Source organism: Spermophilus citellus, assembly GCF_964194105.1.
Source record: "Spermophilus citellus genome assembly, chromosome: 6".
In the NCBI taxonomy this organism is placed as follows: domain Eukaryota; kingdom Metazoa; phylum Chordata; class Mammalia; order Rodentia; family Sciuridae; genus Spermophilus; species Spermophilus citellus.
In genome coordinates, this window is record NC_138187.1 from 9,173,542 (window position 1) to 9,195,740 (window position 22,199).

At 48.9% G+C, this 22,199-nt stretch overlaps 1 protein-coding gene across 2 annotated transcripts in view; it reads left to right on the forward strand.

Moving 5' to 3' along the window:
- SNX29 (sorting nexin 29) overlaps positions 1-22,199 on the forward strand; it is a 388,450-nt gene that overhangs the window by 51,942 nt on the left and 314,309 nt on the right. For both annotated transcript variants that reach the window (XR_014022540.1, XM_081298376.1), the window contains exons 5-11: positions 4,415-4,595; positions 7,055-7,125; positions 8,278-8,526; positions 10,463-10,838; positions 16,315-16,433; positions 19,760-19,835; positions 21,674-21,756. Coding sequence is in view for 1 of the 2 variants with exons in the window: in XM_081298376.1 (XP_081154502.1) it covers positions 4,415-4,595; positions 7,055-7,125; positions 8,278-8,526; positions 10,463-10,838; positions 16,315-16,433; positions 19,760-19,835; positions 21,674-21,756 (1,155 nt within the window). In the remaining variant the exon portion in view is untranslated. The remainder of the gene's footprint in view (positions 1-4,414; positions 4,596-7,054; positions 7,126-8,277; positions 8,527-10,462; positions 10,839-16,314; positions 16,434-19,759; positions 19,836-21,673; positions 21,757-22,199) is intronic.

Sequence of the window (22,199 nt, forward strand, 5' to 3'; positions counted from 1 at the left end):
GTCTTGGAGTTCTCCCTGTGGCTTTCTGGGCTTACTCATCCTTGCTTCATAAAAGGGGTAGTAGAGCTGGCTTTCTCCTGTCCCCTCTGAGATACTCAGAGTTGCGATAGTTCTCTGTGATGGTGAGCTACGGGTCAAGAGTGAAGATTTTGGCCTGATGGAGCCTATGAGCCTGCTCCCTACTTCTGGTCTAGTTATGAGAAAAAGGTGTCCTTGATTTACAAGGAGTCTGGGTGCTGTGGCTGGGCTATTTCTCATTGAGTGGCGTTTTGTTTGTTGTGAGGATGCTTCATGCTGGTGACATGCACCCACCCAGGCTCTGGAGGACAGGAGTTACTCGGTGTCCTCCATCCTCAACAGATGATCCTGTTATGGTCAAAGAACAGACCCTGACTCACTGCCCTGAGCGTCATCTGGTTGCAAGCCACAGAAACCCTTTCCACCAAAGGTACTTTTTGACTGTAGTAACTTGGAAACCCAGGAGTGAGTGGAGCTGGATTCTGGGGCCCCAGGTCTCACCAGATCTGTTTCTGTCTTGCTCAGCACAGCCTCTGTGTGGGTAGGGGGTCTTTCCAACTGGGGCCTCTCTACATGATAAAGAGAAAAATGGCCCCAAGTGGGTCCAGGTTTGCGGGACCATTAAGGCTTCTGCTTCTAGAACGAGGGTCAGCAGAGTTCTCTTGCGGGCTCAGGTAGCCACCTTGTAGACTCTGGGCCAGGCGGTTTCAAGCGCAGCTACACGCTCCTGCTGTTGTAGCCGGAAGGTAGCCACAGATGACACGTGAGCAAATGGGAGTGGCTGTGATCCAGAACTCGACACACAGATGTGTGGTGGCTGAATTTGGCCCCAGACTACAGTTTGCTGACTCCTGTCCTAGAAAGATGACCAGGTAGACATTGTGTGGAGGATCCTGTGGTCCAGACCCAGACTCGTGTGAGACTAGTGAGACCTGGTCTTTGGTCACAAAATTTAAGAAGTATCAAAAAACTCATCATTCAACATAATATTTTCATGTAATACTTTCAAAAATTAAAGTTGATGTGGAAAAAGCCACAATGAACAAACCATCAAATAGGGTCAGGATGAAGATGGGTTGTGTGCTCTGCTGTGGCCTGGTAACTGCCAGCCTGGGTTAGCTGCTACCTGGGGTTGGGGCGGGGAGAGAGCAAGGGGTAGAAGTGAAGACAACTCCACAAAGTCTGAAAGGCACATGCTCCTCTTGGGAGAGAGGGGTGCTGTAAGCAGAAGCAAGGGGGAGGGGTGCTGCTGACTTGTCTTCATGCCTGGGCTTTGTTGCAAGGGTGGTAATGATATGAAGAGCTGTTTTTCACTGAACACCAATTATATTACCAGGCTGTTAGTTATGGCTAACAGCATTTATTGGATCTCATTTTCTCTGTATAACAGCCCTTAGAGGTAGATACTATGATGGCCATTGTACAGATGATGAAAATAAAGGACAAGGTAAGGCACCTACCCAAGTCACACAATGCCTCAGTTAGAATCTGAGCCCTGGCGTTTATCTTCCTTGTAGTCTCTAGGGATTGACAAGGAAAGCTGAGGCCTGCTGGGAGCTGGCAGACTGTGCTGCCCATCATTGTCTATTAACAAGTACCCCAGGAAGCTCGCCATGCTATCCCCTTACCTCCTGGCTCTCGTTCTTATTGGCATTTGGCTTTCAGGTGTTCTGAGAGCCAGAAGCCCTTGCACACTTTTGGAATGTATCCCACATTTCAAAGCAGATCAGTACATATTCCCAAATTAAATTATGGACACACAGCCTGCTTTAAATGGCAGGTGAGCTGCACTTTAAATAGACCACATTAATTCTGGCGGTGGAAGCGGAACCCTACTGTGATGATTCCTGCAGTCAGTTTTGCTCTGACAAGCTTTGAAAGGGTTCTGTGGCAGTAAGCAATTTACAAAATTGAAAGGAGAAAACACACGGTAAAGGGTTCCTGAGCATTCAAGGTCAAAGGGAGGCGATTGCATTTCTTGAGGAAGTCTGAGTGCAGGTGAGAGTCACTTGATCCACAGCGTGATGGAATTACAGGTGGCTGGCTGAGCATTTGGAAACACATTATTGGACTGCTGGCCTCGGGCACTGCTCTCCCACATGCCCTGTCCTGGGTTCTGGAGTGGAAAAAATACCATCTTGTACATTGTGGTTTGGACTGATCTGATGAGTTTGGGAAGGGGGTGAGTTGGACATGTGACGATTGAGAGGGGACTGTCCCGAGCCAGTTGCCCATCAGTTTTGTTATCTTGGGGATCCCTGAGGGCCGCTTGGTCCATAAGTATTTGTATCCTAAAAGGAGAGTTTGAAGCCTCGTTCTCCAAGGGGTCTGGGCTGTTGAGCATGAGCTGGAAGTTGGAGCTGGCAGCAGAGGCTCGGCTTTTCCTTCCGTGGATTAGGCAGCTCTGAACATGCTCACTTTGGAGAAGGTGGAGTGCCCGCATTGCAAAAGGCAAAGTGCTGTTTGGGGTTTGCAGTTAGCTGGCATGGTATGGCTTAACGGGCACTAGGAGCTATGTATCCCTGGGCACGTTCTTCACTGGTCCAGGCCTGGGACCTTGTCTTTGTGGAGATGGCCTTGGTGGTTATGAGGTCAGATGGCAGTGTTTGGTATGGTGGCTGGTACATAGTTGATGCTCAGTGAATAAATAGTACCTGTTGCCACCCTTGCTATTGGCAGCATGAAAAAGTGTTGATGAGCCGATTTTTAAGAAAGTTGATCATAAATGAGGTATACATGAGGAGATCATAAATGAGGTATACATGAGATCATAAATGAGGTATATATGAGGAGATCATAAATGAGGTATACATGAGGAGATCATAAATGAGGTATACATGAGGAGATCATAAATGAGGTATACATGAGATCATAAATGAGGTATACATGAGGAGATCATAAATGAGGTATACATGAGGAGATCATAAATGAGGTATACATGAGGAGTACAACTAGGAAAAGCCTGTGCACGAGGATGAGAAAGGCAGAGGAATGGCAGCAGTCATAAGGATGACTACTCCAGGGGTAAAGGCAAACGTTACCTTTCCTTTAAAGCCTTAAATCTGTTCCTATCCTCAGACCTAGTAATTGAGAATATAGAAGTGTCTCTTAAGGAACTAAAAATGGAGACAATTATTTATGTGCAAAGATGCTTTTTGCTGTGGAGAGGGAAGTTGGCACCATATCATATTCTTAATAATAGAGAAATAGTTACATTGCGTTTCACTGGGAAGCCATCAAAGTCAAGTTTCAAAGACTTAATGGTGGCAGGAAAATGTTTATGATCTAGAAAAATGAACTAGGATACAGAATTATTATTGGTACTGGGAGTGGAACCCAAGGTGGCTTAACCATTGAGCCCTTATGTTTTATTTTGAGACAGTGTCTTGCTAAGTTGCTTAGGCCCTTTGCTATATTGCTGAGCCTGGCTTTCAACTTTAAATCCTCCTGTCTCATTCTCCAGGGTCACTGGGATTACAGGTGTGCACCATTTTGCCCAGCTAGGACAGAAAATTATGCATGTGTGCTTGTATAATCATACAATATGATGTATCATTTTTGATGATTGCAAATTACTGCAAAGTTGGTAGTTTTTTTTTTTCTCTTTTAAATGAGACAGGTCTCATTGTGTTGCCCAGGTTGGCTTTGAACCCCTAGGTTTGAGCGATCCTCCTGCCTCAGCCTCTGAGTAGCTGGGACTCCAGGGACATGCCATTGTTCTGGCTTAACACTGGTGACTTTAAAAAACAACACAGATCTATTCCCTTGGAGTTGGGAGGCCTGAAGGTCAAGATCAGTTTCACTGGGTTAAGGTCAAGGTGATGGCAGGGCCAGCTCCTGCTGGAGGCTCCAGGGCAGAGCTGGCCTTGCTTCTTCCAGCTTCTGATGGCTGCCAACCTCCTGTGTCTGTGGATGCATCATTCCAGTCTCTGCTTCCCTGTCCATCACCACTTCCTGGGTCAAATCTCTCTTGCCTCCTCATGAAGATACTTGCTGCTATTGGGCCCACAGGGTTATCCAGGAAGATCCCCCTTTCCAAGTCCTTCATTTAACTGTAAATGCAAAGACCATGTGCTGCGTAAGGTGACAGTCATGGTTTCCAGAGGTTAGGATGTGGATATCTTTGGGGTTGTAATTCTACTTGCCACAGGTGTTGATTTTGTGCAACAAGTGAAGTGTGTGTGAGGGGAGGCCTGGAAGGAGATTCCTGAGGATGTCACTGAATGGTCACCTCTGGGTGGTGTGTCTGGGATCATTTTTATTTTGGATATACTCTATTCTCCACCCCCTCTGTGCTGAGGAAGTGACTTTCACAATCTAAAAAAGTTGCTGGGGACTGCTGCTCTGAATGCTGTGAGCATCTCAGGCCGAGTGACGTGTTGTCGCCTCTCTGCAGAGCCCGTGTTCTGGCACTACGTGAAGGAGGTCCTCAACAGGCACGAGCTGCAGCGCTTCCACTCCCTGCGCCACATCACCTCCGACGTGGGCCGGGGCCGCGCCTGGCTGCGCTGCGCCCTCAACGAGCACTCGCTGGAGCGCTACCTGCACATGCTGCTCGCCGACCAGGGCAGGCTCAGGTACCAGCCCTCTGGCTGTGGGGCAGGTGGGGCAAAGGGGAAGAGGGTGGAATCGAGAGTCAGACTTCATGGTCTTGCATCCCAGTCCCTCTACAGGGGCCCTCGTCTGTTCAGCTGTGCTGTGGGGACCCTCTGTGTGAGAAGGCCTTTAGAGGACTCTGCATGGCACCTGTGTATTGCTGCCACTCAGTCCATGCTTATTATCAGCACGCCTCGGGTGTGCAGGGAACGGCTACAGTCTTTCATTTTGTGGAATTTTAATTTGGGTATTCTTTCATTCACTCGATCCCAAATTGACCTGAAAATATAGGTAAGTTTTAAGTTGGGAGGAAGTCTTTTTTTTTTTAATTAAAAACTGATTTTATTATGTTCCTTTTTTGGATCATAAATATAAAATACAAAATTCACTCTCAGTATAGGTCAGGTTATGCTGCAATAACAAATACCTCAGTGGCATGAGACAACCAAGCTTATTTCTTCCATGTGCTACATGTCTGTCAGGGGTGTGCTTGGCTTCTCATCTTGGGGACCCAGGCTGATAGGAGGCTCCATCTGTTTGCTTCATCTGTTTGCTTCAGTTATGTGCAGCCAAGGTAGGAAAAGGAGCTGTGGTTGGAGTAAACACTGGCTTGTATGGCCACTGCCCATGGGATACCTTACGCTCATGGCCGGCAGAGGTGATGTGAGTGTTGCCAAGTAGGAGCCAGTGTGGCACAGTCGGCCACATTCCCTAAACACTGGAAAATGTAGAATCCCTGAAAAATGGAATCACTTAGAATTTACACAAAGAAAACTCTCACCTGTTGGAATTTTTTCCCATCATTTTCCTATACTTGTGACATTTATGGTTTCTCTTGCTCTGGCTGTTTTTTTTTTTTTCCCCAAGAATGGGGGATCAGACACGTTATGTCACCTGATACAAAGGGGCAGTGATAAATCCTGCCCTGCTTCCTTCAGGAACTTCCACATCAGCATGTGTAGAGCCTGAACATGGAGATTTCAATTGACTCAGTAACCGTTTCATCAGCATCACGTTGTGGTCCTTTGATTTCGCATCTTGCCAAGTGTTCCCTGGCTCAGGTCTCCCCTCCGGCTGCTGCTATGGTCACCTCTCCACCAGTGATTTTTTTTTTTTTTTTTTTGGAGGGGGTTGTTCTGGGTTGTGCCTTAGGGCTCGTAAAATACTCCTCAAGTTCTTGCATTGACACTGCCTGTGACACTTCACCATCTGACTCTGAAGTGGGAGGCTTGGGAACCAGGACAGCTGATGGTGAGGGCATGTGTGTGTTGCTGGGGGGCCAGAGTTGGGGGCTGAGAATACACCTCCCAAGCCTGACCTGCTTTAATTAAGGTTTGTTAAGATAGATTTTTGTGAAGCTCTTTCCTGTGGATTACTGATGATGAGTTCAGAGTTACATACTCGGTACCAAAGTCAAATTGAGCTGTGGGAAGCTGCAGCGAATCCCTAAGAGTCACAGTGGAATTTACTAGGGTTTGCCACTCACTTAACGCGGGTGGGGAAACCTAGTTCATTTACATGCACAGAAATGGCTCTCATTTCCAGAGGAGCACAGTTTGGAGAATCGGGCAGAGTAGAAATGCCAGCTTGACCTTGTGGTTTGTACTTCCACTAACATTTTGCTGGGTAAGTATGTTGGAAATGATGTCTCTTCTCTCTTCCTGCTCATTGTATTCAGTTGTGTCAGCAAATAGTTTTCCAGTCTGTCACTGAAGTGTGAGCCACTCAAGATTGGCTTGACTTGAGTAAAATTGAGCACTGAGCTTTGACTCCCTTACTTTAGAATCCTATGATGTGGTAGGGGGTGTCATGGTATTGTGGGTATCTGGTTGTGTGTTGTAAGCCTGGCTGTACCGTTTATTGGCAGATTGCCTTAGAAAGACCCTGAAGCCTTCCTGACCTCCCACCCCAACTGCTACTTAGATTCACGAGGCCCTCCTAGTCTTCTGACCTTTCCAGGGATAACTTGTACTTTGGGGACTGTAGCCCAGGCAGGTATTCTAAGTGAATGCTGTGATGGATGGAGCCATGGCATTTTGTAGCTTCTTTCTGAAGTTGTCGCCTCTGTGTTAGTGATAGCAGGCAAGCCCTGTTGGTCAGCTTGGATTTCCTGTCTGTCTCTTGGGAGCTGTGCTTGAGTGGAAGTCACCCCTCTGTGCTCTTGTACTTTGCTGCCTTATAAATATATTTACATGTGTTTGTTTCAGTACTCTAAAGCCTGAGGTCTCGGGGGACCGACAGAGAAGTTGTAGACTATGTGCATTCAGATCTTTGCTTATAGTAGGAAGCTTCACCCAGCAGCGATCTCAGATACCCTCCCTTCCCTGTGATGACCGACCAGGAACAGATTGTCCAGAATGTCATCTAATGGAGTGATCTAGCCAGTGGATGCAGAGAACTACTTTTAAGAAGTTTTTCCTTTTCTCATTTCACTTTACAGCACTTTTTATGAAGACTGGTCTTTTGTGATGGATGAAGAAAGGTCTAGCATGCTTCCCACCATGGCAGCTGGTAAGCCTGACCATGGCGGGGGGTGATGGGTCCTGGGGACCTCGGCGAGTAGAGAGGGCTGCCTGGGAGTGGATTCACAACCCCAGGGGATGCTGTGAATTTTCCTGTCCCTCACTGATGGAGTCACTTGCTGCTGATCTTCCTTTAATGGCATTGAGCATTGGGCACAATTATCTGGAAATTTGATACCTGGAAGAGAAAGCCTGGGCTGAAGAGTTGCTCATGGCTTGGCTGGTGTGATGTAAGGAGCCTGAGAGTTGGAGGGGGACCTACCTTTGCATCAAACTGTTCTTCTGGCTGGATCCTGTCAGCTTTGTCCCTTTTACTTTTACTTCTCCATGAGGTGGGAATTCTGACAGTTCCCAGTTGCCATTGTAAATCTGTGAGAGAATCGCAGGAGATACAGGGTCATGTATATGGCTTGTCATTAGGGAGGCCCTGGGTTGATGTCACCTGATGGATTGCCAAGGTGTTCACTTTTCCTCTCACTCAAAGGGTTAAAGATGGAATCAGCCAGACAAAAGTGGGCAGCTGTGTCTTTTTTCCAATTGCCCAAATTTCTTCCCTTTTATTCCCCTAAAGGTTTCCACTAAGCTCTGCAGATTGAGGGCTGTGTTAGTTTTGTCTGAGGAAGAGTTGGGTTTGAACTCGATTCCCTTTTGCAGGCCTTAGGAGACCAGTGCACATTTTGATCTAGGGTAATCCCAGTGACGCTCTTGCTGCACATCTTGATTGCTTATTGAGCGGAGGTTGTTTTGATGTGATTATCTTTAATATTTATGACCATGAAAGGGAGATGATATTGTCCCCATCATACAAGTAAGGAAACTGAAGCCCAGGGGAGTAAAAGGTGCTTGGCCAAGGTCTCAGAGCTAGTAAGTGGCTGTGCTGGCAGTCTGCTCCACCCTTATGCTCTCACCTACTCCTGGGTGACTCTTATTTGCATTTGTCTTCTCAACCTTTGGGGAGGAAATCTGGAAAGTCTTACTCCCCTGGTAACTAGTGTCTGTTGACCCAGCTTTGCAGAAAGCTTTATAAATGTTTGAAATCGGTGTATAGGAATCCTGTGTGTACTGCATTGTCGCTCCTGTTTCTCATGTTGGTGGTGACTGCATGCTCCCAGGCGCTCCAGGCTTTCCTTCTTTTGGCCAGGGCTGAACTCCATACTCTTCGCAATTAACATTGACAACAAGGACTTAAATGGGCAGAGCAAATTTGCTCCCACTGTCTCCGACCTCTTAAAGGAATCAACGCAGAACGTGACCTCCTTGCTGAAGGAATCCACTCAGGGAGTGAGCAGCCTCCTCAGGGAGATCACAGCCTCTTCTGCTGTCTCCATCCTCATTAAGCCCGAGCAGGAGACTGACCCGCTGCCTGTTGTGTCCAAGAACGTCAGTGCTGGTGAGCAAGAATGGGCATTCGAGGTGGTGCGCAGGGGTCCTTGTAAGGACAAGAGAATGTCTGCTGTGGACACCTCTTGTCACCTGAAGGTCATTCCCAGGGGAATGAAATCTAGGGCGCTTGTACTCTCAGGTCATGTTTATTTTTCTTACCTTCATTCACTCTGAAGGGGATCTGACAGGCTCACCTAGAGAAGACAGGGGAGAAGAGCAAACGTGGTGGGGCAGCCACAGGAGCCACATGGGCTTGGTCTTCAGTCGTCCACTCAAGCACTCACTGTGTTCTGTGTGTTAGGCAGCGAGCTTAAGATGGCTTGCCCACGATGAGCTTGCAGTCCCTTTGGGATGCACGAGGATAGTGTTTAAAGACAAATTCTCCAAATATCCCTTTGGTACATGTGATGAAGGCCAATCACAGATGCTCTGGAGAATGAATACCACTTGTCTCGCCTATGTTGTGATGACGTTTAAGCAGAAGCCTGGGGGAAGAGAGGATTTGGTCAGCTTTCACACCAGGTGGGAGCAGGCAAAAGGAAGTTGGTTTTCAATAAGTTAATAATAGCTGGGCACGCCTGTAATCCCCGTGAATTGGGAGGCTGAGGCAGGAGGGTCATGAGTTCGAAACCAGCATCAGCAACTTGGTGAGGCCCTGGACAACTTAGCAAGACCCTGTCTCAATAAAAAAATAAAAAGGGCTGGCGATGTGGCTCAATGGTAAAATGCCTCTGGGCTCATTCTCTGGTACTACCCCCCCCCCCAAAAAAAAAAAATTATCCCGGAAGCAATGGATATTGCTACGGGAGAACTGGAAAATTTTGGCTTAAGTTCTAGTCCCTGTGTCCTCAAATCCCTAAGGCAGTAAATGTGGCCATCTTTGAAAATTATCAATGATGGTGAAAACTCAGAATACCACAGGCTCTTCGGCACAGACTTGACTGTCTTGCCTTCAGCAGACGCCTCGTGTGCAGATGTAGAAAACGGGACGTTGGGGGCTTTGTGTAATAAAGACACACATTTGTACACCAGGAGGAGCTTTGGAAATCCTCAGAGCTGTGCTAGGCTGGTGAAGCATCACCAGGCCACACTTCGAGCCATTGCCTACAACTCCAAAGTGTCTCACATCCAAGTTGGATGATTGGCGGGTGAACAAATGGACTCATCTTAACTCTGACCCGTCAGGCAGTCTTGTTCGCTGCTCCAGTTAGCCCTGCTGTGTAACAAATGACAAAAGGTGGTGGCTTAAATCCACCATGACTCGTTTTTTGACGACTCTGGATGGGCATGGCAGGGCTTCGGCTGGCTTCCCTCGGCTTGCTCATGGCATGTCACTGGTGGCTGAGTTTGAAGGCCCAGGGTGGCCCACCTGTGTGCCTGACTGCTGGCTGCTCTGGGTGCCATCGGGGCAGCAGTCTGGGGGGGGGGTTGAAACAGAAGCAATGAGACCTCTTGTCACCTGGGCCCTAGAATGGGATGTTATTTCTGTCACATTCCAGTGGTACCATCAGAGCACTGTGCCCGCTCAGATTCAAGGATCTATAGATGGTGCAGGGCCAGCGGTATCATGGGGGGTGGGGGTTGTAGCTGTGAAACAACTGGCTGCGACCCCCATGCTGGTTTTTCTGGTCTGGCCTACCACTCTTGGGTGTATTTCCCACAGTGAAACAATGGAAATCATTTCCGTAGTGGCAGTATCCTTGGAATCCAAGTGACACCAGAAGGGACAGTGTCAACCTATGATCTGAAGTGTGTTGACGTACAGCCTGGGTCCATCTTGCTCAGTCTTCTATAGATGGGTATTTCTCAAGGATTTAAATAAATGAATATAGTGTAGTTAGACTTCTCAGTAGCCTGAGGGGATCTTTTGGGGCCCCGGGGGCGAGCTGGCCTGTCCCACTTCTGTCTTGCCCACTTTTTATTGCTGTATCTTTCTTTGCCAGATGCCAGATGTAAAAAGGAACGGAAGAAGAAAAAGAAGGTGACCAACATTATCTCGTTTGATGAGGACGAGGATGAGCAGACCTCTGGGGATGTTTTTAAAAAGCTCCCTGGGACAGGGGAGAGCTCAGAGGAGAACTCCGACCGGTCCTCGGTCAACATCATGTCGGCCTTTGAAAGCCCCTTTGGGCCGAATTCCAACGGCAGCCAGAGCAGCAGCTCCTGGAAAGTGGACTCCCTTTCTCTAAATGGGGAGCTTGGGTACCAGAAGCTCGATGTGAAGAGCATCGACGACGAAGGCGTGGATGACAACGAGGACGACGCGTATGCGGACCCATCAGGAAGGAAGCGTGCGGGCCACCTGGGATCACCAGAGAAGTAAGTGCCACTTGAGCTTCTGACAAAGGGATGTGTATTGCCCATGTCTCCTTCTCCCGCAGTGGAGGAAATCGGTCCATTTTCTATCTGTTAGGGCATTAGTCATTTTTCAGTCTTTATTTAGGAGGTGGTGATGTCAGCTTGCCGTTCTCCTGAGAACTAAGAGGGGAAGGGAGTATATTTGAAGGCACTTAATACAAAATTAATGCCAGGAAGTGTGCCCTGAAGTTCTTGGTTTGCACAGAGGATTTTGGTTTTCATGAACTGGGTTTTTTTCATCTCTCACTTGTCAATCATAGAAGCCCTGGAGGAGGCAGGCTAGTCTAGAGAGCAGCTGTGTTCCTGTTTGTCTGCAGGGGTGTGAACAGCAGCAGCTTGCCTGTGTGGCTGCTGGAAGTCTCAACTCTGGAGAGGGTCGTGGAAGGGGAAGGGGTGAAGGCCTAAAGCAGAAAGCACAGTTGATGAGTGTGCATCTTGGATTCAGAACAACCTGGGATCTTGTACTTGGGCGAGTTTGAATTTCCACACACCCCACAGCCTCTGGCCTCATCTGAGGCCTGGAGGATGGCAGTACCTGTTGGTGGCAGGGCGTTGTGCAGTCAGCGATGTACTGCATGTGGGCCTTTGTTGCTGGTTCTGGCACAGCAAGTGACATAGCACAGGTCAGCTGCTGCCGCTGTTCTACTCTGATAGTTCTTACACTGTCTTCTCTTCACCCAGAACAGTGCCAAAGGAATCACAGAAGGCTTCATAATCTAGGCAATTAAATATGCATAACTGTGTCTTTCTGTATAACTGAGGTATCCTGGTGTTAGGGTGCACAGTATGACAGCAGCTCAGGGCTAGAGCCTTACTGTTTTTTTTTTTTTTTTTTCCCCTTGTGGTTCTGGGGCTCAAGTCCAGGCCCTTGCAGATGCTAGGCAAGTGCTGTAACACTGGACTACATGCCAAGTCCTTTTAATTTTATTTCGAGATGAGGTTTTCTTACATTGGGCAGGATGGCATTGAACTTGCAGTCCTGTAGCTTCGGCCTTCTGAGGAGCTTGGATTACAGGTTTGTGCTACTGCACCTGGTTTCATGTTTTAATATTAGGTTCTTTTTCATGAGACTAAACTTTTTTTGCTTCAATCCTCATTTACACAGATGCTACTGTTAGTGGTATTAGCTTGTTGATCATCCGTGAAGTGCTGGATGACGTACCGTAGTGATAAAGCAACCCTGTGAGATCGGTGGCCATCATACCTGCTCTATAGGTGAAAGAGCAGGATTCCATGGAGTGGAGATTTGTCAGATGGGATTTGGGTTCGGATATGTTGTACCCTAAAGTTATACTATCAAATATTCTCCATGCTTTTATATAATCATGAGTCTCGATTGGCCAGTGTGGTAGTTGACTATGATGGCCTACCTGACTGGGCTGTGGAATACTCAAACAACATTTCTGTGATGACATTTCCAGATGAGATGAGTAGCATTTGAATGGGTCAGCTCAGTAAAGCAGATGGAACTCCCCAGAGTGGGTGGGCATCTTGCAATCCTTTGGGGACCCGACTAGAACAAACTGAGGGAGAGGAGGAACTGTGTTCTCTTTGCTCGCCAGCTTAAGCTGGGACGTTGGCCTCCGTAATCTCGGGCTTCAGACCTGAACTGAATGACATCACTAGCATTTCTAGGTCTCCATTTGTAGACTGTGGGGCTCTGGACCTTCGTAATCAGTGAACCAGCTCCTCAGTAGAAGTCTCCGTCTTTGCCTATTCCCTCCATTTCCCCCACTTTGGTTCCTTCTCTGCAGAACCCGGATCAACTCGACTGTGGTCCTTCAGATCCTTGCCCTGCCCTGCTAAAGAGTTCCTTTTACTGTTGTGTAATTGGGTTGGTGGCATTGATTTTTTTTTTTTTTTTTTTTTTTTTTTTTTTGTTGGCCATTTTGAAGTGGAGATTTTCATTTCTGCTCTGAAATTATTTGTTAGGGTAGCTGTTTGGAAGCACTGCTCTTGCTCCTAGGCTATGGATGGTTTTTGTGCCTGGAAGCTGTCTTGTGACCCAATGTATTATTCAGGCTTCTCCGGAGAAGCACAACCAGTAGGGTGGTGTTTCTTCCTTTTGATCTCGCTCTGTTTCTATTTATCTGACTCTGTATTGCTCTTGCTCCCTTTCTTGATTTATTTTAAGAAATTCACCTATATTACCGAGGCTGGCCAGTGTGTAGTTGGTAGGTGGCTGACCACTCAGTGAAGAATTGCCATTCAACCTTGAAGGCAGTCTGTTAGCAGCTCTCCTCCTCCTTGTGGGGAGTCGGTCCCACTGGTTGGGTGAGGCTCCCCAGTTAGGCAGGACAATCTGCTTGGTCTTTTGTCTTAAATACAACTCTCACTTGAAAAATACCCTCACGGAGACATCTGGAATACTGTTAGATTAAGTATCTGGGTGATGTGGCCTGGTCAAGTGGACACAAACAAGAACTCTCACAGCTGCGTTGAGTTCTCCTGGGCCATTTAGGAAGTGCCACTGGATTCTGTGGCTCTGTAGGTGGGTGCACCTGAATTGATCCACTCTGTGCTCTTTTGGCTGCAATCAGCCATTCCTCTTCCTATCCTGCAAGTGCCATTGAGTGGAGGCTGGAAGGGGAGGCCAGCTTCAGGCCAAGGTGGCTGCTGGCATTGTGATGTGTAAAGCACAAAGCTGTGCTGGTGACCTCCAAGGGGGCCTGGGTCCTTCAAAGCCAGTAGGCCTCCTGCAGACTGCGGACAGCTTCTCCCTGGTACACAGGGGGATCTCGATTGAACACTCCATAGAGCAGCCTGGGGAAGAGCCGAGGAATGATGAGATGGCCTGCCAAGTAATACTTTGATTTTGATTTTCAGCTAAGACTCATAGGAAGGGCCCATGAGGCTGGAACACAGCAGGTGTGTGAGGGGGCTGTGGCAGGCCAGGAGCAGCTCGGTGGGTGCCACCACCCATGGTTGTCTTGAGGAGGTCTGTTGTCCAGAGCTGGGTCACCTCCTGTGACAGCTGGTCATAAGCCATTGCTTGATGACCAGTGTTCTCCCCCTGCTTCAGTACTGGCCACAGGTATTGGCTTTGTGTTTTTTCATCAAAAGGGATAATATCCTTATCATACAAAGGAGTTTTTCTGTCACCTTATGTGCTCTGACATCATTAAATAGGTAAGAACATGATTCCAAAGGAATTAAACATGAATAAATGTTGCACCTTATCAGCAATGAAGTAAATGCGAAGGGAAACGAGGGTCCCATGTCTTGCCCATCACATTTGCTAAGATTTGAAAGGGAGCCCCAGTATTGTGGCCTATATGGGGGGGAGGCACCTCTTCCCAGGTGCAAAGGGGATGTTCAGTCCACATTGGTGCAGTGATGATGGCACAGCTGGTACCAGGGGCTGGCAACAGTCCCGAGGAGACGGTTGGGCCGTGTCAGGAGCTGTGTTGGTCCCGCTTGATTTGGCAGTCCTGTGATGGAATCTGCCTGGGGATGTACCAAGTGGATTCAAAGTCCCGATTCGGAAGCAAAACACCAGAGCGGACCTAAATGTGCAGCCACTAAGGCGGTTACCAGCTGGGTATGCAGGAGTTGGGTGTTAATATCGTCATGTCTGGGATCTTGAACATTTTGAGTGAGTTTGACTATCTGGTAGTAAGAAGATGAGCTCATCTTCTTGCTATCGGATGGAAACATAAGACAGAAAATTCTCCATGTGGTTTTGTTACAGCCATGTGAATGTAAGTCGCATGGAGATGGTGTCCAGCCCAGTTGTATTTTGGGTACTTCTGAAAGTATCTTTTCCAAGGAAAAGAACACCCACTGTTGAGCCAATCTTGAAGCCACATCCTGAGGCTTTCCCCTACTTGGGAATCACTTCAACTCATTTTGCTCATATTGAAGTGGTGGCCCTTGGGGCTGCTTTTCCTTGGGTTCAGATTCTCGTCTGGAGGGTCCTGGCTTTACCTCATGCACACACATGTTGCTGGAAGTGGTAAGAACTGTGTTGGAAATGAGCAGAACACCCCTGGTACAGAGCTGGTGGATTGCTTGATAACGGACTGTGGCCTTTGCTGCCCTCTGCTGAGAAGGGTGCACTGGCACTGCGGCAGCTGTCCATCCCCTGGGCCACCAGCTTCTAGACCAGAGCCTCAGAAGCGTGGCTCTGACAGATTCTAGAGGCACAACCAAGTTCACCTGAGTCTTGGTCAGAGTCGGGGTCAGCTGCCAGGACACGGGGGCAGGAGCAGCCCTTCCTTTGCCTCCCCCTGCCTGAGTGTCATCGCCTTACCCGTGGGATTCAGTGACAAGTTTTGCGAAATTGTTAGAAATAGTTCTTCAGTTTCCTCCTCAGTGTCTGAACGTCTGACCTGACCAGAAGCTAGAGCAGCCGGAAGGAGACGGTGCTGACCAGCCTGTAGGAGGAGCCGGCCAGCCCGCCTGCCTAAGCTAGGGACAGTTATGAAGAAATACCAACATAGACAAGTAGGCCACGGAACCTGAAATATTCACTAGCTGGCCCTAAACTTAGTCAATCTCTTCTCTAAAATAAAAACTCTGTAATGTCACATGGTGGACAGAGGCTGGAGCGCCATTGTAATTGCATTTGGAAAACCCAAAGCCTTGGTTCTGTTGTATGTGGCTGTTGACCTTGGACAAGTCAAATAGTTGGAGTTTTCTTTTTCTTTTCTCTCCCACACCCGTCCCTTCTTTTACTAAGTAGGTATGGTTATCAGCTTTGGTCTTCTTTATTTACTGAGATACAAAAGAATTTTATAAACATCTAGGAACTGCGTAAACACATCCTGGTATTTACTAATGTTCCTGATTGTCCAGAGGCGAAGCTGCAGTGGGCGAATGCTCAGGCAGCTTGGAGTCATCCTGGTGTTACGAAGGCTGTGTGTGTTGGTTTTGAACTTGGCAGATAACAGAATAACATCATATGAGCCTGGTTAATACTTTAGCTGACCTCCTTTTATTGAAAACCCAGTCACAAGTGGGTCTGATTGTCCTTTGACCCATGGGGTCTGAGAACCAGCGAGGCAAAGCGACATTAGCCCAGAGTTGTGTAACCATCGTTGTTTGAGAACCCAGATGGTGGCATTTTCTCTTGCTCAGCACATTATGTGGCTGGTGCCTCCTCTTCCATGTGTCCCGTCCCTCTGCTTCCCTCAGGTCCTGGCTTCCTTCAACTTGCTCCTCACAGCTTCCCCTTCAGGCCAGTCTTCCATGATCTTCCTGATCAGCGACATGATTCTGAACTGCTGTTTGACATCTTCCCAAAGGATATGTAACTCATGTCCTTGCACCTGTCAGGGTCGGATCCCCACTCGATGCTCCAGACTACTGCCCATCAGCCCCATCCTGGCCTGGGTGTTTCCCAAGAACCCTTGAGGAGGCTCAGCAGATGTGCCTGGTGGTCACGGGCCCTTTGGGGGTCTGGGCCTTGTCATGCAGCTGTCTTCTTTCACCTTAGGCCCCTGGATGGGAACACTTGCCTCTCCCAGGTGCACAGCTGGGCTCCGCTGCAGGTGCTCCACGGCGATGCTGATGTCCTCTTCCCGGTCAGCGGAGTGGGCTCCTACAGCCCGGCAGGTAGGTGCTTCCTCTTTTTTTTTTTTTTTTTCCCAATGAGAGAATCAGTTCTGAGAATCAGCATGAGAATCTGAGTTACCTGCATAGGTAGGAATGGGAATCTGGGGCCCAGAGCAAGGAGGGGCTTGTGGGGGACTCAGAAGCTACAGGGCCTTGGTGTTCTAGGAGTTTGAGCATCTGAGTTGGGCTGACCTGGCTGGCAATCCCCCAAGTTCCCCCAGGTCTGTTTTACTTTTTTCCCCTATACCAGTGGCTTATTAAACTTGGTCATGTCAAAGTAAACATAGAGTGATTGCCATTTTGCCTTTTAGGACCTTGGTTTCCTTCTGAATCTGGCAAGAGGCAGTTTGATGGTGGAGGGGGCTATCTGTCATGTCACTGGTGCCCTGGACAGAAAGCTCTTGGGGCTCTGGGGTGGGTTGCTTGAACTGGCCTTTGACTATGGGCCAGTGTCCTTGCACATTCCATGTGGTGGGCGGGCTCACGTGTAGTCTTATTGTTTCCTGTAGCTGAACAGGTCATGGGACCTGGGGTTTATGTGTGGGTGAACCTGGCTCTCCCAGCAGGACAGGTGCGCCATGCAGTGCACAGAACCTGTAGAGAGAAGTGCCTGGTTGTTGTTACTCTCCTCCCCCAGCACTGCGAGCTCAGAGAGGCCTTAGCCCAACGGACAGGTACTCTGCCGTTTTCTAGGGAACACAAGCTTCTCTGGGCCTAGGGTTAGGGAGCTATGACTGGAGTCTTCCAACTGCTTAGGAAGCTGTTGAAATTTGAACTGGGTGAAGGATTATTCTTGTCACTTGGTGAAGAACAGAAATCCATTTATACTAGCTGAAGGCCAGACAGATGGGCTCCGCAGGCAGCAGAGTGGACTTCCCGTCTGTCAGTCTGGGTGACCTGCCTGGAAAGTGGATGCCGGTAGTGATAACATTGCCCACCAGGCTCTAGCAGTGAATCTAGTGCTGGGGAGGGGTCGTTCTGCTTAGCTGGGGGGTTCACTGCACCATCCCCTCCCTCAGATGTGTGGCAGACTCCCAGGTTCGCCTGGGGAAAGACAGGCTGAGGAGGCAGTGCTAAGACAGGGCAGCTGAGCAGGTCCACAGCTGGGAGCAGGGCTGATCGAGGGGACTCTGGATGGGGAGAGGTCCAACCGTTGTGGTCATCCTGCTTCCCGTGCTGCCCCCACCCCGGACTGTCATTGCCCTCTTCATTCTTACTCCTCCCCTTTCTACTTGAACTTGGCTGAGGTGCCAACAACGTTGCTCAGCCTTGTGACCTTTGATACCAGTGGGGACATCTTGCCGGGTCTCAGCTGAAGTCCCAGAGAGGGCCAGTGTGGTGGGCCTGGCTCATGTCCGCAGGCCAGACCCCAGAAGCCTTGCCTCTTCAGCTCCCCTGTCCAGGTGGCCCGAGGGGGTTGCCTTGTCATTGCTGGACTGTGTGAGACAGGGGTGGGGGCTTAGAAGCTCGAGGGGGCCCAGGGGTATCCAGGGCCATGGGAGAGTTCTGATGTTTGCTCACAGCCTCTGACATGGAGCTGCTCAGCCTCTGATCCCCGCTCAGTCCTTGTTACCTGCTGTTAAATGCTGGCTGGCTGTGGGCACCCGGGGCAGCAGGCTCTGCCCCTCCAGCCTGTGAGACAGGGGAGCTGATGGCTGGTGCTTTGGGGCCTTGCGATTTGCTATTCACGTTGGGATCAGATCTTCCAGAGCCCAGCATTCTAGGCTTTCCATGGATAAGGGCCTCCAGGATCCTCAAGAGAAGGTCCCCACTGTCCCCCAGCACATCTCCTGTAGTCTCTTGGCAGACCCAGAGGGTCCATCTTGTCACTCTTAAGGGGACTCCAAGTTCCAGCTTATCTTGATGGTGCTTACCAGAGGTGATGTGTAGAGCCAGTGTACCAGTGTTTAACCTTGTAGGCTGTGACAGCCTGTGGGCAGACGCACTGTGGGGAGCATTGCAGGGAAGACCCATGGTGACTGAAGGTGCTGGATCAGGGCTGGGGACTGGTTACCTGCTGCCAAGTTGCGTCAGTCCCTCTGTGTGGTTTCTGTGTCTATGGGAGGCACCTGGGCCAGGTGGTCTCAGGCTCGGCATGCCAGGGTAGGTTCTTTGGGTAGGCTCTGCTAACATTTTTCTGAGACTCTACTTTTGCCCAATGTCTGACTAGTGTCCCTCAGGTTGATGGTGACATTAATGCATTCTCCTTCATTCTGGCCAGGGGCCATTCTGCCCTTTACTATGACTTCCCACGTGGACAGCTTCTTGCCTCAAGGGATTTCTCAGTCCTCTTTGAAAATGTTGCCTCCTTTGTAGTCATTGCATTGGGAGTAATTAGAGAAAAGGGGAGTTGGGGGGGGGGACAAGAAGGAAGCTGGGCCTGGCCGGGAGGGGGTGTTTTTAGTAGCTAAGTCTTGGGAGGGAGGAGGGAACATGCTATGAGTACCCTTGTGAATCTTGCAGGAGGCAGCTCTGCGATGGAGGGGACTACCTGTCCTGGGTTAGGGGCAATTCAGAGAGGGGAGACCAGCCCAGGGTCTCATCATGGGACCTTGAGCAGGTGGAGGGCTGGGCATGCCTGTGACCTCAAATGGGGCAAGGTGAGTTTACCTGTAAGTCATGGGAAGTCTGACTCCAGCAGCCCAGGCTAAGCAGATGTGATGGTGCAGAGGAGGCTGTGTTGCTCTTTTTGTCCCTCTCGGGTGCAGGGCTAGTTTCATGATGGGCGTTGACAATGAGGAGTTGCTCTAATGAGCAAGGGTTCCCTTGGGTGATATGGATCTTAATGTCACCATCCAGCCTGGGGCTCATGGGTTTTTACCCTTTCCTGCAAAGAGGCTTGTGCGGGGACTCATGCATTTATGAAAATTGGTAACATGAGATATTTATCACCTCACTTCTTTGGGAATGTGCTTCTGAATGCAAGGTGCACAGGGTTAAGTGGCTTTTGGAGAAAGCTAGATTGTCGGTGATTAGACTTTGCTGCCCTCTGCTGTCTGTCTCAAGTCCTGACAGGCAGGAGAAGGTTTGTCCTACAGAAAGCTTTTTTAAAAAAATTACTCCGATTCTGGGGTTGGCCCTGAATACGAACTTCATGCACAATTCCACTTGCTGTAAGATCAAAAATCGCAGGGAGATAGGGTCTTCCATCAGCAGCTGATGCCAAGTCATAAAAATGCCTGGGAAAATGGAGTGGGTAGCAGATTAAGATCCAGTGTGCGGGTGAGTAAGAACTTGTAAGTCAGCTTACGTAGCAGATGAAGGAATGACAAGAAGAGGGAATTGGAATAAACACCTTATCTCCTCTCTGTGATGTCTTTACCCAGATCCCCCCCTGGGAAGCCTGGAGAACGGAACAGGACCTGAGGACCACATTCTCCCAGAGCCTGGGCTTCGGTACAGGTTAATATTAAGAAACCAGGTTGCCTTGTGTATTAATGTATTATTCACAATTTGGCATTTTATTCTTTTTTATAGTACCAGGGGCTGAATCCAGGGGTGCTCTACCTCTGGGCTATATCCCTGTTCTTATTATATTTGAGATGGGGTCTTGTCAAGTTGCTGAGGCTGGCCTCGAACTTGGGATCAACCTGCCTCAGCCTCCCTAGTTGCTGGGATCACAGGCATGTGCCACTGTGCCTGGCTGGCATTTTATTCTTTTTTTAAAGCTAGGAGGAACCTGCTAGAGTTATATGCAAGGGGGTAGTCTTACATCTCACAGTGTGCCCTTGCCAAGAGGCTTAGATCATCTGTCCCCACAGAGTCACTGCAGGAGACTGCACAGTGGTCAAACTTTATTTGCATACCTCCTGTCCTTCTTATACTTTTTGGGCTATATCTGAGTACTTCCTGTCATTTTCTTAATCTAAATACTAATACTTGGTAATATTTAACAGTCCTAGTGTTATATTTAAGTCCCTTTGATGCCATGTAATATTTAAGTACACCACCTACAGTGCAAAAGGGTTTCCTTTTTTTCTTTCCTCTCAAATTGAAGAATCTCGAGGGGGAACTGAGTTGCCAGGTCATTGGCTGTTTGGTGACAGTAGAGGTAGACGGCAAGGTTTCCCAATGCGCCCACTGTCCTTGCTGCTCTTACTTTCACTACTTTTTTTTCCTGTGATTTTAGTTTGGTGTCTCAGGGACGTATCCACCTGCATTTCCAACCCTGTCTTCAGGGTGGGCTTCTTGTCTGCTGCCCCCAAACCAGACCTGGTGCCTCTGTCAAACCCAGAATAGGCAGGATTCCAAAAGTGACACTACCTGGAACAGGCTAGTACATGGGGTGCCAGGTCAAAGGACGGCTTCACAGACCCTTCCAGGGCTCAGTTCTTTATCCTGTTTATTTTTAGAAAATTTGCAGAATGCTCCAATGAATGAAAAATGACTCTTTAACCCAACTCCATGACATGGTCGATGCTTTGGTGCTTTCCCTCTGTGTGTATGCGCGCGTGTGAGCATGTGTGCGCAGGTGTGTGTATAAGCACTACATGTGGCCCTGCTATTTTCACAAAAGCTGGTTGTATTATTTTTTTCACATTACAAAGAGCTGGCCCTCATTATTTGCAGGGATTCTGTTCCGTGGAGTTTCTGTGAAGGTTGGCGGGGAGGTGCTGGGTTGGTTATCTGAGACTTTGTCACAGCATTTTTCTTGGTTGGTCAATATGTCTGGCTTTGCCTCTGCCTGTTTCAAGACGGCTTGTTGAGTGTCTGGTGTTGACTGTCGCACTGAGCTCGTGGTCAGTGGCAGATGGCTTCTGCCTGGATGGAGCTCTCTCGCACATTGCCCCCTGAGGCGCGTGGCAGCCTCTTGCTGTAGACTCGTGAGGCAGCCATGTACCTGGGGACCCCTATAAACAGAATCACCTGGAAGCCCTACTTAGATGTGGAAAATCTAGGACTAAGGAGACTATGGAAAGGACACTTGTCTACCGTTGCGAGAGTTGAAATGAGAAGGCACCTTGCTTATCCTCAGCTCGGGACTCCATTGTTTTGCTCATGAGCAACTTGTGAAAGTATTCTGTGAGCATTGATTTTTGGGGGCTACAAATACACTTCATGAGTAGACTAGTTGACAGATACAGAGTCTGCAAATAACAGGATCAACTGATTTCTGATGGCTGCCTTCTGTTCCTCCCGCTAGAGAACCCCAAAAAGCGACCACCTGCTTGTGTTTTGAGCGGGGAGGTTGGGCATTTTAAGTGGCTGAGTGTAACTTCCTTCTCCCTCCTTTTCCCCAGTGTGGATGCCAGCCCTCCAGCCCAAGGAAGTCCTCTGAGCAGCCTCTTGCCTTCTGCGTCGGTGCCAGAATCCATGACGATTAGTAAGTACTCCTCCTGCTGCCACCATCCGTACTGGGCTGGCTGTGGGTCTGTGCATCACGGAAGAGTCTTTGCGCTTACTCCTACATGACTGAGGATGTGGCCGGCTGTGAACTTGAGGTGTGGTGCATGGTTGCAGGCTTTGGACCTCTGGGTAACCTGTGAGGCTGGGGTGTGTGCATCCTCTTGGGACATGCCTTGGATGGAGTGGCACTGAGGTGGATGGGAAACTTCTGTGGCTCAGTTTCAGGGTTTGCTTCCTGTCGGGTGGTCAGCAGCAGAGAAGTCTAGGCTCCTTTTTGTGCTCCAGAGGAGTCGGGTTTATCAGTGAGGAAGATGCAGCCTCTCCAAACAGGGAGAAATGTTCTTAATGATCAGACTTAAACTATCTCCGTCTTTACTATCTTAAGCAGAGAAAGCATTAGAGAGCAAGAGTGGGTTTGAC